This window comes from Chionomys nivalis, chromosome 8 (assembly GCF_950005125.1).
Source record: "Chionomys nivalis chromosome 8, mChiNiv1.1, whole genome shotgun sequence".
Classification (NCBI taxonomy): Eukaryota; Metazoa; Chordata; class Mammalia; order Rodentia; family Cricetidae; genus Chionomys; species Chionomys nivalis.
The window spans coordinates 44,805,509-44,820,595 of NC_080093.1; the positions used below are offsets into that span (position 1 = coordinate 44,805,509).

Here is a 15,087-nt window from a genome sequence, read left to right on the forward strand (position 1 = left end):
TCCTTTAACCACTGAACCATCTCCTTGTCCTCCTTTGATTTTCTTTACTCGTTTGCTGACTCTTCAATCTTACTCACTTTAAGAGTAAAAATGAATGATCCTTCTACTTTACATCATGTAAGCTAGGATTACAGCTATGTGCCTAGCAAGATGGTCCTTTTGTTTTACAGCTTAAACAAAGCTACAGGGCTAGAGCTAAGAGAAATACAAACCACGAGGGCAGCTAAATGCTTACAGGACTACCTAAGCCATTTAAAAGTAAAGAGAGATGGGCATCTGTCTAGAAATATGTGAATTTCTTCAGGGTGAAGTGCCATTTCTTCAACATTAAGATTTTTGCTAGTGAATGCAAGTATGATAGAAAACCCATTAAAAACAAATTCAGAAACAAAAAAGGTATAAAATACAAGTACACATTTTCAAGTATACAATTTGTTTTTATTTACAATACCCTATAAAAATGTAAATTTAGAAACTTTTATTTTTATTAATTAGAACTGAACAAAAAGCACAATAAGGAAGAGAATAATCAAGTGTTTACTTGATCAGGTGTGAAGGGAGGGTAGGGAAGGCTCAGTGGAGACAGTCAGCAGACGGTAGAGGGGAGCAGCTGGCGGAGCCTTAGGCCACAGACCGAGAAGAAATGAAGATGAGAAGGAGGACAGCTGGTTGTAACGGAGGGCTTTACCATATCTAGGTATGTGCAAAAACGTTTATTCTCTTTAAATATCATAGCCTGTCTCGACTACATTCAAAAAGGTGAAAAGAGCAGAAAGTAGGATCAGGATGGGAATATAAAATAAATTCAATTTAGTTTTTTAGAACTGCAACTACTAGGGGGCTAAGTCCCTTATCCTGGCTGACTGCTGAAGGTAAGAAAGGTGAAGGAAAGTGTCCCTAAGATTCAAACCCAGGCCCCAGCTGCCAGTAGATGGGGCTCAGGCAAGACTAAGCAGCAGCCAGGACAGCAGTTCTGCTGCAGGGTAGAGGAGACTGAAGGGCGGAGCAGCCCAAGCTTAGCAGCCATGGCTACATTTGGAGGCTTCTACCCAAGACACTAAATGAAATGGGGAAGACAAGCAGAAGCATGGCTTACAGAAGTCACATCAGGAAGACAGTGCAAGCGCGCAAAGCTACACTGCAAAAGCAGGCTCTACGTGAGGCTCGTCTTGGGTACTCGTGAATGCACTTGAGGGACAGGCTCAAGCACGCTGTAGTCATCACAGGAAAGGCTTAGCTGTGTGTGTGCTCTTTCCATTACGGTGGTCAGGAAAAAAAGGAAATACAGGTAGAGAGAAAGAAAAGAGTTCTCAGCCTAGAGCTGGGCAACAGCCAATTAACAGTTTGATTTAATGTGATGTGCCGTGTACCCTGTATTTATATATTAAAAAAGTAGAATCCACCAAATTACAAGATGGAACAGAAACAGACTAAAAATATATCAGCTGGTTTATTTTTAGAGGTATATGTCAACTAAATATTTTTCAAGCTAAAACCCATTCTTTAAGGACCCTCTGGAGACCATATGAACGTGTGTGTAGGATGTGTATATTTACCTATATCTTGACTTCTACTTGGTTTTGGCTCTTCTATAGTCATATTAATAAGGGAAGATGAAAAAAAAGACTTTGGCAGACTACAACCTACTTTGAATTGTAATAGTGGTGATGGGATAAAGGGATATTATGTTTGTGTCTCTAGGGCAAAGAAAATGCAAAATTGAGAAGAATTGAGTAAAAGTAGGACATGCAAAGTGTAACACAGAGGTCAAAGAAACCAGCGGAAGTATTACCCAGCAGAAGTATCAGAGCAGTGGGGAAATACCTGGCATTCAGAGCTAACCTCTGAAAATAGGTCGATCCCACAAGACTTTCCTTTGGGTCATAAGCTACCCCCCCCCCCATTAAAAACACTCCATTGGTGATGGCAGCAGTGCAGGTGTCCGCCAAAAGGAGGTACAGGGCACACCGGAGAGCTTTTATCGTATCCCCTGAACCAGCCTAAGGGTATGAAGAGAAAGACAACTTTTGTATAAATAAGTTAAAATAAGATGAATCTTTTGCATTAAAGCTACATCTTTGTAAGAATCCTCATAATAAAAGACCCTAGATATTTCTGTTCTCTCAGCATTCTGTCATTTTCCGAGGGACTGTTGCACACAATACAGTGATTTGTTCTAGCAAACACACAAACATTTAAATGGATGTCTCAACCTTTCGCTCCCATTCAAATTCATCCTCTCACAGTATGATGTCTAAAACACCAAGGTAGTGAAATGTATTTGGAACTTACTGTAGTTTTGTCTCCAGCAAGTTCAGTTTCTGCCGGTCAACATAGCGAGAAAAAAGGGACACTAGATTTGTGGGTATAGAAATTGGCTTGGCCAAGGCTGCTTGGGGTATCTGTAGAAGTTCTCTGGTTGCCATGAACATCACCTCTGTCCTGATAGAGAAAACCCAAAACGTTATGAGAAGCACAAGGGGAAGAGAAAGGAGAGCAAAGATTATTTAGAAGAATTTAAAATACAAGTACTGACCACTGGTTATTTTGTGTTGACTCTATAGCAGGGTCCGAACTCTGTAGGTCTTCCCCGCGGCTTAGGAGGATTAGGAGCAGTGACAAGCCAAACTGTAAGAGAAGCCAAATGGAATCAGACTTAACAATGCATCTAAGAGGCTGGAGAGATGGCTTAGTGGTTAAGAGCACTTGCTGTTCTTGTAGAGGATCAGGGTTCTGTTCCCAGAAACTATGGGATGGCTCACAAACATCCATTGATATCTGTAAGGTGTACATGCACACAAAACACTCATGCACATAAAACACTCATGCGCATAAAACATATCTAAAAGCAACAACAGCAAAAACCAAAACAGTACATCTAAGCCTCTTACACTTCAGTTAATGGAACCCTGGCACTGATGGGAAGGGCTGTTCACGAAAGCTTTTGTGTAGCCAGGGGTAGGGGATCAGGCAAGCCTGGTATTAGAGTTTGTCTTTCCTCTGGATTGTTTCTGGCATAGCAGACATCAAGTACAGAAAGCCCTCTCTCTATCCTATTCTGTTTTTGAAAAAATTTTCTTCCCAGTCATGAAGAATCATCATTTGGCATTTCTTTTATTTTTAAGAATAAAATAGATTAAGAAGAAAAGCCAAAGTTCATAGAAAATTAGAAGAAAAAAAGTAAGTAACACCTTGAATCCAGCAATTGGGAGGCAGAGGCAGGTGGATCTCTGTGAGTTTGAGGCTAACCTAGTCTATAGAGTGAGTTCCAGGATAGCTATACAGAGAAACCCTATCCCGAGGTAGAAGAAAAAAGAAAAAAGAAAAAAGAGAAAGAACTACAAGGTGCCCTGGAGATGTAGCTCAGTTGGTAGCATTCTTTGCTAGCATGCGCAAGGTTCCAGGTCTGACCCAGCATAAATTTGTGATGATGCATAACTACAATCCCAACATTCAGGAGGATCAAAAGATCAATGTTATCCTTGGCTACACTGGGGTTTGGGGACCAGCCTGGGATACACGACAATGCCTCAAAAAGCAAAACAAAACAAATTAACAAAAATAAAGAGAAATATACATAGGGTAAACAAAATAATCAAAGCTCAAAGGAAACTGAGAAAATCTATATACACTCCTGGGGCTAGGAAGATAGCTCAGTTGGTAAAATACCTGAGCTTAGATCCCCAGAAATGAGAAAAATCTGCACGTGGTGGTGTGCACCTGACCCCAGCTCAGGAGATGGAGCCTGAAGACCTTCATGTACAGTGGCCAGCCAGCCTAAGCCAAACTGATGAATTTCAAGTTCAGTCTGAGAACTTCTCTCAAAAAGCAAAGGCAGAGCCGGGCGGTGGTGGCGCACACCTTTAATCCCAGCATTTGGGAGGCAGAGGCAGGCAGATCTCTGTGAGTTTGAGGCCAGCCTGGTCTACAAGAGCTAGTTCCAGGACAGGAACCAAAAGCTACGGAGAAACCCTGTCTTGAAAAATCAAAAAAAAAAAAAAAAAAAAAAAAAAAAAAAAAAAAAAAAAGCAAAGGCAGAGAATAATCAAGGAAAGACGCCTGATGTCAACCTCTGGCCATATGCCCTTTACATGCACACCACCAAAAGTGCACGTGTGTGTATACACAGAGTATATTCTTTTTTTTTTTTTAATTAATTAATTTATTTATTATGTACACAGTGTTCAGCCTCCATGCCTGCAGGCCAGAAGAGGGCACCAGATCTCCTTACTGATGGTTGTGAACCACCATGTGGTTGCTGGGAATTGAACTCAGGACCTCCGGAAGAGCAGTCAGTGCTCTTAACCTCTGAGCCATCTCTCCAGCCCCCCACAGAGTATATTCTTATCTGAAGTATAAAACTTACAGAGTGTTAATAGGCATCTAAAATAATCAGACACATGATTTCTGTTTTTTTTTTTTTTTTTTTTTTGAGACAGGGTTTGTGTAGCCCTGGCTGTCCTTGAACTTAAGAGATCTGCCTGCCTCCGTACCTCAAGATTGCTGGGAAAATAGGTATGTGCTACCATGCCTATCACAACATGAACACTTAAGGGGCACCAAATGAAAATACCAACAGCACTAGGTTAAATGTGTAAGTCATATCTATAACGGATCATAAATGGATACATATTTTGGGATTTCATTCTATTTTCCTGGGTTTATATTAGAGGGTAATCTTTCTTTTCCACAAAGCTTCCCTTGATGTTATTTGCAGGCAAATTTTCACCAGGCTCATGATCTGTATGTTACTGTTCTTATGAAAATTAAAACAGCGACTAAGTAATAGGAAGGTCATGACTGGTCACTTGAGAACCCACCAATATCCCAAGGGACACTGGTATCCTCTCCTATCTCAGATGGCCTGTTATTGATGGCAGGTCAAAGAAGAAAGAGGTCCTGAGACTTCACCTCTGTTGCTTAGTGTGGCCCTAAACAAGTGCCTACTACATACCAGACATCATCTAAATACTAGGACGACTGTAAAACCTGCATCAACACTTGCACATCGCAACAAACACCCAGGGTCATAAGGCTAGAAAAGAGCAGGCAAGGGCTTCTCAGCAGAGGCTGGTTAGAATTTGCTGCGGGATTTATACACTGTAAAGATTTGTCACTCATACTGGTTTAAGAAAACGTGGATTGGCTAGTAGCCAGGCAGGAAGTATAGGCAGGCAACCAGACTTAAAAATAAAAATGAAAGAAATAGAGTTAAAAAAAAAAGTCACGTAAAGATGGAAAATACAGAGAGTCTGGATACTCTATGTTATTATGTTGTCTTTGAATTGCTTGACTGCTGAGGAAGGAGCAACAGTGGCTAAAAGACTTGATCAGAGATGCTGCTGGATTAATGTAAGCTATATATTTTGAAAAGCCTTTACTTAAAAATTTAAATTAAAAGATATGTTACTTTGGAGTAGAGGTTTTGCTTTTGTGTCCACAGAAAATTATAATCAAACATTTCAGAACATCTCTGTTGCACTTTCCTGAATTCTAAATCTAGAAAACCCTAAAGACTGCTGGCTGGGGCTGGAGAGATGGCTCAGCCATTAAAAAGGTTGGGCTCACAACCAAAAATATAAGACTGTTGGCTGAGATGATCCAGGCTCATATAATACTTCAGTCAGGACTTGACTATAATCCTAAATTTTCTTTAGGTCCCCATAAGATTATCAGCACCCTCAATCAGCAGGAAGTGGTCTAGAAAACTACGCCAAAAGTGGGTTATGGATGTTTGTCTTTGTTTAGAATGTTGGTTACAAGTTATTATTATTATCATTATTATTGATAATGGTCAGGAAAAAGTTAAAACAAAGGAGATTAGATTCAGAGTTCTTGCTTGGAAAAGAAAAAAGAGAAAGTGCTGTGGGATAATGCTCTTGTAAACTGTAAAGATTTGTCACTCATATTGGCTTAATAAAATGCTGATTGATCAGTAGTATAGGTGGGACAACAAGACTAACAGAATTCTGGGAAGAGGAAAGGCAGAGATGCAGACACTAGCTAGATGCAAGGGAAGCAAGATGAGAACGCCTTACTGATAAAAGGTACCAAGCCACCCGGCTAAACATAGATAAGAATTATGGGTTAATTTAAGTTTTAAGAGCTAGTTAATAATAAGCCTGAGCTAATAGGTCAACCAGTTTATAATTAATATAAGCCTCTGTGTGTTTTGTTGGGACTGAACGGCTATAGGACCAAGCAGGACAGAAACTTGTTTATAAGAATTCCTGGGGAAAGTCCTAACAAAGAGGACAAGCAGTTAATCATCCATACCCAGCTTTGTTCCTCATGCCAAGACAGTTTTAGCTTTCAGAACTGTCCTGAAGCATCATGAGTATGGAAATACACTGTTAAAGAGAACCAGAGTAATTGTAAAAAAGACTAGATGCTTGATGCCACAAATTTCATAAAGAACTATTTTCTCCAAACCACTGTTTGTTTTCTAGCCTTTGTTAGTGTAATGTAATTTCTGAGTGGAAGAAAGCTATAGTAATCATAATTCTCCTAAGTCAAATTTAGATGCCACATAAGCTGAGGACACTGAAGGACAAGACCACCTTGTTCTGGAGCACAGCAGCGAGGTGAGGATTGGAGGGTGCTGGTGCAGTTGCACTTTGAGGTAGGTTCATTAGCTGTTGCAGAAGGCTGGTGACAGTCACTGAAGGAAGATGATAGAGGAGAAGAGAGAAGGGACTCAGTAAGCATGGCAGCACCTACAAAACATAAACAAGAGTGTTACCTTCTGCCAACTGTCCCTTCACTTACCTCCCAGCAGGATACTCACCATATACAAAATCATTACAGTACTACTGTGTGTCAGGATATTTGGCTATAGTGGAAAGGTAGGATAAATACTTGACTCTTCCTTTTTAGTTTTTGAGATGAGTTATTGGCCTAGTACTCACTACAAATGATTGATATATTTTTGGTACTATGAAGTCATTAAATGAAATCTAATTCAGTCTATTGCTGTAATTTTTCTTTCTGATGTTAAGTATACCACTTCTGGCAAATAGTCGCTCAGATTGGTATGTGTATCCCTAGTAACCTATTAGTTACTTGCCTTTGATGTAAGACCAGGATTAACTGTAATCCCAAGCCTCACACCTGGAACCAGCAATTACTGCAAGAAAATGGATTTTGGGGACACAGTAGATTATTTTTTAATTGAATAGGTTAAAAACTCAGCACATGCATGTACACATATGTAAGCATACATATACACAAACGGAGACGGGGGAGAGAGAGCATGAACTATAACTCTATACATACATATTTTTAGGTTAGTCTCAAATTTATGGCAGCCCCTCTGTCTTAGCCTCCCTAATGTGGGAAAGTTAGGCATGAGCTACCATATGCAACTTTTCTACATAGCTAACTAACTGTTCTTTACTAGCAAGTAAGCTTCATGAAGGTATTTTTGAATTCCTAGCTTCATTTCTGCGACATAAAATGGTACCTGGTATGTAGATGTATTAAGTGAGCATACGGTAAATGTGGAAGATTTTCCCAAACTTGCTTCCACTGACGAATTTCTGTGAGATCATGATCGACACACTGCCTACTGCTGCATTCTCTTCTTTTGGCATTTATGTTTTATTCTCTAGCATAAATCTCAAATCTTGAAAATTTTCCTCCATTCCATTTTTCATTCTTGGAGTCTCTTAAAAATGTACTGGTTTTGGGGGCTAGAGAGACAGCTCAGCTGTTTAGAGAGCACTTGTTGCTTTTACAGAGGACCCAGATTCAATTCCTAGCATCCAAAGGTGGTTCACAAACTACCTACTCTGACCTTCATGGATACCAGTTATGCACACAATGCACGTAAACACCTGCGGGCAAACTATTCCTAAATAAAACGTAAAACATCTAATCAATTTTAAAACAATTTTTTTTCATTCTGGTACATTTTTCTAATGAGATTTAAACTTTTCATTTCTTTCTGTAAATACTAAAATCTCAAAAGCTACAGTAGCAATTTCCTGCTCTTTTGTGTTTTACATTATATAGGCATATCTTCTGCACAGATAATTCAGGTAGTTACTACTCAATCTGTAGTCAACTACAATGTTTCCTTAGAAGTATCTCGTTGTTCTGAGTCCCATGCTCAATAATACTATTCTTTTAGCAATTTCTTGTCTTGAACTTGAAAAAGTACGAGAAATTTTGATAATCTTTGAAAAATTATTACAAGGATAAACAGGGATCTTTTAATCAAAAATTTACCTGTGGGTCACCATTCAACTAAATCTCCAGGCTAACAGAAAGCTACTGACAACAGAGCAGGGAGAGATATTTTACATACACAAAAGCAACTAAAAGGCCCGGCGGTGGTGGCGCACGCCTTTAATCCCAGCACTTGGAAGGCAGAGGCAGGCGGATCTCTGGGAGTTCGAGGCCAGCCTGGTCTACAAGAGCTAGTTCCGGGACAGGCACCACAGCTACAGAGAAACCCTGTCTCGAAAAACCAAACAAACAAAAAAAAGAGCAACTAAAAGTCAAAGTTTCCAACTTGACACGCCTAAGAAAAATTGCCCTACGTGGTGGGTACCTCATCTTGTGCGTCCTTCTTGATAAGGAAAGGGAGGTTCCTGGCAGTTGCCATGAGAATGTCAGCTGCTTGCTCTGTGGAGAGGAAAGGGAGAATGCGGGCAACCATTCTCTTTCCTTTTCGGATACACATGATCTGTACAAAGAGGTCATCGCTTGGCCTGCAAGAAAAATGCCACCTAATGTCAGTAAGAGCAATATAGAAAATCCACATTTAAAAAAAAAAAAAGCAACCCTATTTTCATAATCATCTGTATTACCAATATTGAGGATTACTCTCCAATTCTAACTAAATAATAAAAAGTAAAATTAAGTTTTACAAATATATTTCCCATATTATATATAAAATGTGATCAAATTTGATATAAGTAAAAATTAAATGTTAACTTGTGTTAGGAGGGCACATAAAATTTGCATGGTTTTATAATTTGACTTTTTTCACCTTCCCTCCCTGATATGAGGAATTGAGTGCAGAGCCTCCTGCATGCTAGGCAAGTGCTCTACCACTGATCTACAGCAATCTCCAACTTCAGTTAACCTCTTAAGGGAACCACTTTTCTCCATCAATAAATATGCTTCAGTTAAATGCATTTAATGGGTACATAACATGCCTATCTATGGATAAACTACATTTATCAGACCAACAGCACAAAAGTGTGCCAAAAAGAAGTGTATTTTGTTTGTGTAAGTTCTGACTCAGGAGAACCTGAGTGACGGGAAAGGAGCTGTCAGCAGATGTGGTCCTCTTACATTAAATATTTGGGATTTATAGGACATTATCACAACTAGGTTTGCTTCAGACAATGAGCAGGAGAAAGATGACAAAGAAAGTCAACATTCTTCACTGGAGGATCGACTGGCTTCCATATATACACTAGAGTATGTCTACAGATGGAAATCCCAAGAAAGTATAAATATTGTTAAGTGCCAGTTTAGCAGGAAAGCAAATACATATAGAGTACAAAGTTGAACACACCAGTAGTTGTACTCCAGATATAACTTCTCACCTCAAAACCAAAATCCAGTAACGATCCCTCTTATCTGCAGCACTAGTACAATCCTAGTAGACACTGTATATTGTTGAAAAAATGAATCCAAGAAAGAACTCAAAAGGATTATGGAATGTTTTACATGAAGTAGCACCCAAGTGAGGACAAAAAGAAAGATACTAGTATAGTATGGTGGCCCACACCTTTAATAAGGACATTTGGAAGACAACTGAATCTCTGTGAATTCAAGGTCAGTCAGGGCCATGCAGTGTGCCTCTGTCTCAAAACAAAAACAAAACCCAGGAAAGATAGATGCAATGCTTATAGAAATGATGGAACAGGGTACACCACAATCCCAAGTATGTGAAGTTTAGTGGTAATGGGAGAAGTCTCCCCTTTCCTCAAAGTGCACTGTGCGTACCTCTCTTGTCCAGGCAATTTGCCCCTCAGGTTGTCATACATGCTACAGATTTTGTGCTTTCTTTCATCCACCAAGGCAGGCCGCTCTTCTTCTAGACTTAGGAGATAGCGCCTTTCATAATCTTCCACATCAAGGAGTAAACTATAGGTCTAGGGGAGAGACAGAACAGGCTATAACATGCTGGGTCAGCACCACAGAGTATTAAACGTCTTCAGAGTTTAGGCCGAAGAAGTAAAAATACAAGAGTATAATACAATTTTTTTTTTTCCAAGACAGGGTTTCTCTGTAGCTTTAGAGGCTGTCCTGGAATTAGCTCTTGTACACCAGGCTGGTCTTGAACTCCCAGAGATCCGCCTGCCTCTGCCTCCCGAGTGCTGGATTAAAGGCGTGCGTCACCACCGCCCGGCTAAAATGAGTTTTTAGAAAAGCCAGAGCTTGAGTGTCAAGGGTTTCCCTCCATCTTTTAGTACTTTTTGTATTGATGCAGCATCTCTACCCAAATCCAGAGGTTGCCAATTAGTCTGAACTAACTAGCCACGTTGCTCCAAGGATTCTGTCTCTGCCCCCTGTATACTGGGAGGATTGCCATATCTCCCTGGCATTTATGTGGATGCCAAGGATGCAAACTCTGTTCCTCAAATTTATACAATTTTATCATCTTCTCCAGCCATGATAATCTGTGTGACAGATAGGGTCTCACCGTGTAGCTCTTCTGGAACTGACTCTTTAGTTCTCACATTTAGAAACTGACTCAGATTCAAATCTACCACACTGGATTCCTGATAAATATTTACTAATCAGGCCATTTTTCTTCTCTTTTTTGGTTTCTTGAGACAGGATTTCTCTGTATAGCCTTGGCTGTCCTGGAATTAGCTTTGTAGACCAGGTGGACCTCGAACTCACAGAGATCCATCTGCCTTTGCCTCCCAAGCGCTGGGATCAAAATTATTTTTTATGTACATTGGGGGTCTGCCTGCATGCATATCTGTGTGAGGATGCCAGATCCCCTAGAACTGGAGTTACAGACAGTTGTGAGTTACCATGTGGATCCAAGAACTGAACCCAAAGTCCTCTGGAAGAATAGCCAGTGCTCTTAACCACTGAGCCATCTCTCCAGCCCCCAGGCAGTATTTTAAATGTAACTTTCCAGGTGTCAGCTAGTGATCTAGCACTTGCAGGATTCAATTCATTTGCACACTCAACCCCCAAACAAACTACTACAATCATCCCCATGAAGAAACTGACGACAGCATAAAAGGTTAAGTAACTCAGCTTCGCGTTATAGACTCAAAAGGGCTGGTTTGCGCTATGTTCTAAACCACTGTGTTCTAGGTAGTGTAGTGCGGTATATATGCAGTACTGCACTGTGGTAAGCGTGCTTCACAGACCGTCTTTATGTATCATTATGTTTCCCTTAGTCCACAGGAACGCCTAATAAGTGCTGTAAAACTAAATTAGTTCATGGAACAACAAAACTTTTACTCTTATTTTTATTAGGCTCAAGAAGATGACCTGGGTTCATGAGATTGCTCAGTGTGGTAAAGTCTGACTGCCCGAGTTCAATCCTGCAGGCCATGTGTTGGAAGGAGCTGCATGCTGTCTCCCACAAATTATCATCTGACTCCCACACAAGAGTTGTAGCAGATACAACACTGACACATGAGATAAACATATGACCTGCTCAAAGATAATCATCTATTAGCTGAGTAACTGCGAATAAAACCTCAGCGCAGTGTTCTTCCCAGGACTCCAGAGGCAAGGTATAGAACAATCACTGCCGGAACACTCTGGTAAACAACAAGCACTCAACACAAATTAATTCTTAGGTAATAGAAAAGAACATGGGCCAGTGAGATGACTCAGCAGATAAAGGTCCCTCCCCACAAGCCTGACAATCTGAGTTAGCGCCTTAGAGCCTACATGGTGGAAGGCAAGATGCCACCCCCTCAAGTTGTCCTCTGACACACATGCACAATGCCACCTCCAATCATAAAATGTAATTACAAAAGCCAGGCGGTGGTAGTGCACGCCTTTAATCCCAGCACTTAGGAGGCAGAGACAGCACTCTGTGAGTTCGAGGCCAGCCTGGTCTACAAGAGCTAGTTCCAGGACAGGGAGAAACCCTGTCTCGGAAAAAAAAAAAAAATGTAATTAAAAAAAAAATCAAAGAACACTGATTTACTGCTCACTTTTCTACTCTTGAACACACATATATCTGATAGTTCTTTAAATTGAAACTAAATATAGAAATAGATTCTAGTCTTACTTTCTCAATTATGAAAAGGGTTTTCCTTCTCTTGTCCCGAACCTGTTTTTCTTTTGTTTCCTTAAAAAAAATAAAATAAAATTATTCAGTACAAATTCTTTATCTCTATTAAGAACATTTAACCAAGAATGCACCTTTAGGTTTATTGGTGAAAATACTTGAGAATACAGACTCCTTAAAAGTTAATAATCTAAAATGACAAAATTATGAAACAAAGGTCATTGACTAAACCAGCTCACAAATTAAGCTAAATTAATAAATCTAAAAACACAGAAATAATGTTTTATGCAGCAAACTGGACTAAACAGGCATTATTTGCAGCCAGAGGTATCATATCCAAAGACCCCTGCTATTGCAGGCCCTGTGGCCGACTTGTAAGTAAAGGCTTTAGAGCCAGCAGGAGAGCTCAACTGGTTAACAGTGTCTGCTGCACTGACCATCTGAATGTGATCCAAGTCCCTGTGGCAAGGAGAATCTCGGAAAGTTGTCCTCTTGATTTCCACAAGTGCACCATGGCATGCGTCACATACACACCCCACTTTTTTTTAAGAAAGCACCATATTTCAGGGTATGTGTGAAAAACCAAAAAGTCAGGACACACCAGGTCAACCTAGGTTACAGACAATTCCACCATGCCTCATCTCATTCCAGTGACTCCAAAATGAACACCCATTAACTGGCACTTACATCATCCTCACTCCGAGAAGTCACAACAGCATCGATCATCTTCCGAGGATTATTCACACTAGAGACAGTAAGCTTACCCAAAGAGCCCTCGAACTGCACTGCAAGGACAAAGAAGACTCCAGTAAAGACTTGGCATAAAGCAGACAGCATTCAAATCTTTTCTTGGTTCTTCACCCATGGTTTAATAATTTACCACAAGAATGTATGTACTGAAACAACCCCTTTCCTTTTCTCTTTCGCTTCAATCATGATCCTATGCTTCTGCCTCCTCAATACTGAGATTACAGATGAGAATCACCACAGCCACCTAATGTAACTCCTTTGCATAATCTATTCTCCACCCTTTCATTAAAATAATTATCAAAAGAATATTTCATCTATTTTAGGAATACTAAAAAGATCATAGTAAGTTTTTAAAAATTACAGAATCTCAACGAGCAAAGGATCTATGAGTTCATCTGTCAGGTTACTCATGCTCTCCACAAGTTTCTCTTAATAGACTGGGACCTTACCAGGCTTATAAGCATGCTCCAGTTTGGCCACCTGGGGGGTGATGAGCTTGGTACGCTCCTTCTTAGGACCATCACCTTGTATTTCTTCAGCAGCTGACAATTTCTCCAGTTTTTCAAAGTAATTCTACAAGACAAGATGGCTTTCATTGCAAAACAAATACAGATCACCACTGTTCTTCAAACTAATTACACTAATGGGAGTAATAAAGTTGGACTCTAGAAATACACTGATGCCTAGGTTTTGTTTTAACTTTATTTTATTTATGTTGTGGGAATAATCTTTTTTGTACACTGTGTAGATAAGTCTTTGCCAAGGCATCTTCTGATTGGTTTAATAAAGAGCTGAACGGCTAATAGCTAGGCAGGAAGAGGTTAAGCAGGACTTCTGGGAACAAAGAGAGGAAGAGGAGATGAATCTAGGCACCAGGAGATGCCAGCAAGCTGGACACACAGAATGGGAGAGAGCCACACGACAGAATGTAGATTAATAGAAACAGGTTAAATTGAGCCATAAGAGCAAGTTGGGAAGAAGCCTAAGCTAAAGGCCAAGTTTTCATAATTACTAATAAGTCTCTGTGTCACTGAGGGTTGACAGTCCAAGACAGTTCAACAAGAAAGCTTACTACATATCTATTTATTTTTGCTTTTTTGAGATAGAATTTCTTGGTGTAACTGCTCTCACTATCCTGGAATTAGCTCTGTAGACCAAGCTGGCCTCGAACTCAGAGATCTGCCTGCCTCTACCTCCCAAGTGCTGGGATTAAAAACATGTGCCACCACCACCAGGCTATCTTATTTTTTTGATTTTTTCCCCCCAATGTGCCCTGGCTGACCTAGAACTCACTATGTAGACCAGGTTAGTCTAGAACTCAGAGATCTTCCTGTCTCTGCCTCCTCTGGGATTAAAGGCATGTAAATCCATCCTTGCTTTATTCAGGTGGTGGCCGTGTACACCTTTAATCCCAGCAACTAGGAGGCAGAGGCAGGTGGATATCTGAGAGTTTGAGGCCAGTCTGAGAAACCCTGTCTCAAAACACACTCAAAATCCAAAACAAAACAACAAAACCGGCCGGGCGGTGGTGACGCACGCCTTTAATCCCAGCACTCGGGAGGCAGAGGCAGGTGGATCTCTGGGAGTTCCAGGCCAGCCTGGTCTACAAGCTACAGAGAAACCCTGTCTCGAAAAACCAAAAAAAAAAAAAAAAAAAAAATGTTTATAGCATGTTCAAGCTGTCAATGCCCAGCACCACAAACCTGGCACTCATACACTCATACACCCTCAAATCCCTTAGCCTTCAAAAACATTGACTGGTTTAGTAAAATGTTCCAGTGGGCAAAGGCACTTGTCACCAATCATGATGACTGCTAAATAGGCACCTCAGCCACTACTCCTAGATATGGTAGAGGAGAAGGTTTATTGTAGATAAAAGGGAAACTGTAGGCAAAGACAGGGACACCTGGAAAAGTCCAGAGGGGGGGATGACCCTGAGCCACATGAGAAGGGAAGGGCAAAGGAGGAGACAAGGGAGAGAGGAGGACCCAGGTACAGCAGCCAAGAGGACAAGGATACAAAACAGGCAACCAAAATAGCTGGATTCTATAGGGGAGCACCTCAAGGGGAAGGGCAGCCCAGGCTCTGAGCTAGAGTGTTCTGGGGGG

At 40.6% G+C, this 15,087-nt stretch overlaps 1 protein-coding gene across 1 annotated transcript in view; it reads right to left on the minus strand.

Annotated features, from left to right (window-relative positions):
• Positions 1-440: 440 nt before the first annotated feature.
• Positions 441-15,087, minus strand: part of Patl1 (PAT1 homolog 1, processing body mRNA decay factor) — a 32,332-nt gene continuing 17,685 nt past the window's right edge. Inside the window, exons 11-19 of the mRNA XM_057779737.1 lie at positions 13,429-13,552; positions 12,917-13,014; positions 12,230-12,289; positions 9,964-10,112; positions 8,555-8,714; positions 6,561-6,716; positions 2,537-2,628; positions 2,293-2,442; positions 441-2,000 (exon numbers count right to left, since the gene is read on the minus strand). Coding sequence (XP_057635720.1) covers positions 1,979-2,000; positions 2,293-2,442; positions 2,537-2,628; positions 6,561-6,716; positions 8,555-8,714; positions 9,964-10,112; positions 12,230-12,289; positions 12,917-13,014; positions 13,429-13,552 — 1,011 coding nt within the window. The 3' untranslated portion in view covers positions 441-1,978. The remainder of the gene's footprint in view (positions 2,001-2,292; positions 2,443-2,536; positions 2,629-6,560; positions 6,717-8,554; positions 8,715-9,963; positions 10,113-12,229; positions 12,290-12,916; positions 13,015-13,428; positions 13,553-15,087) is intronic.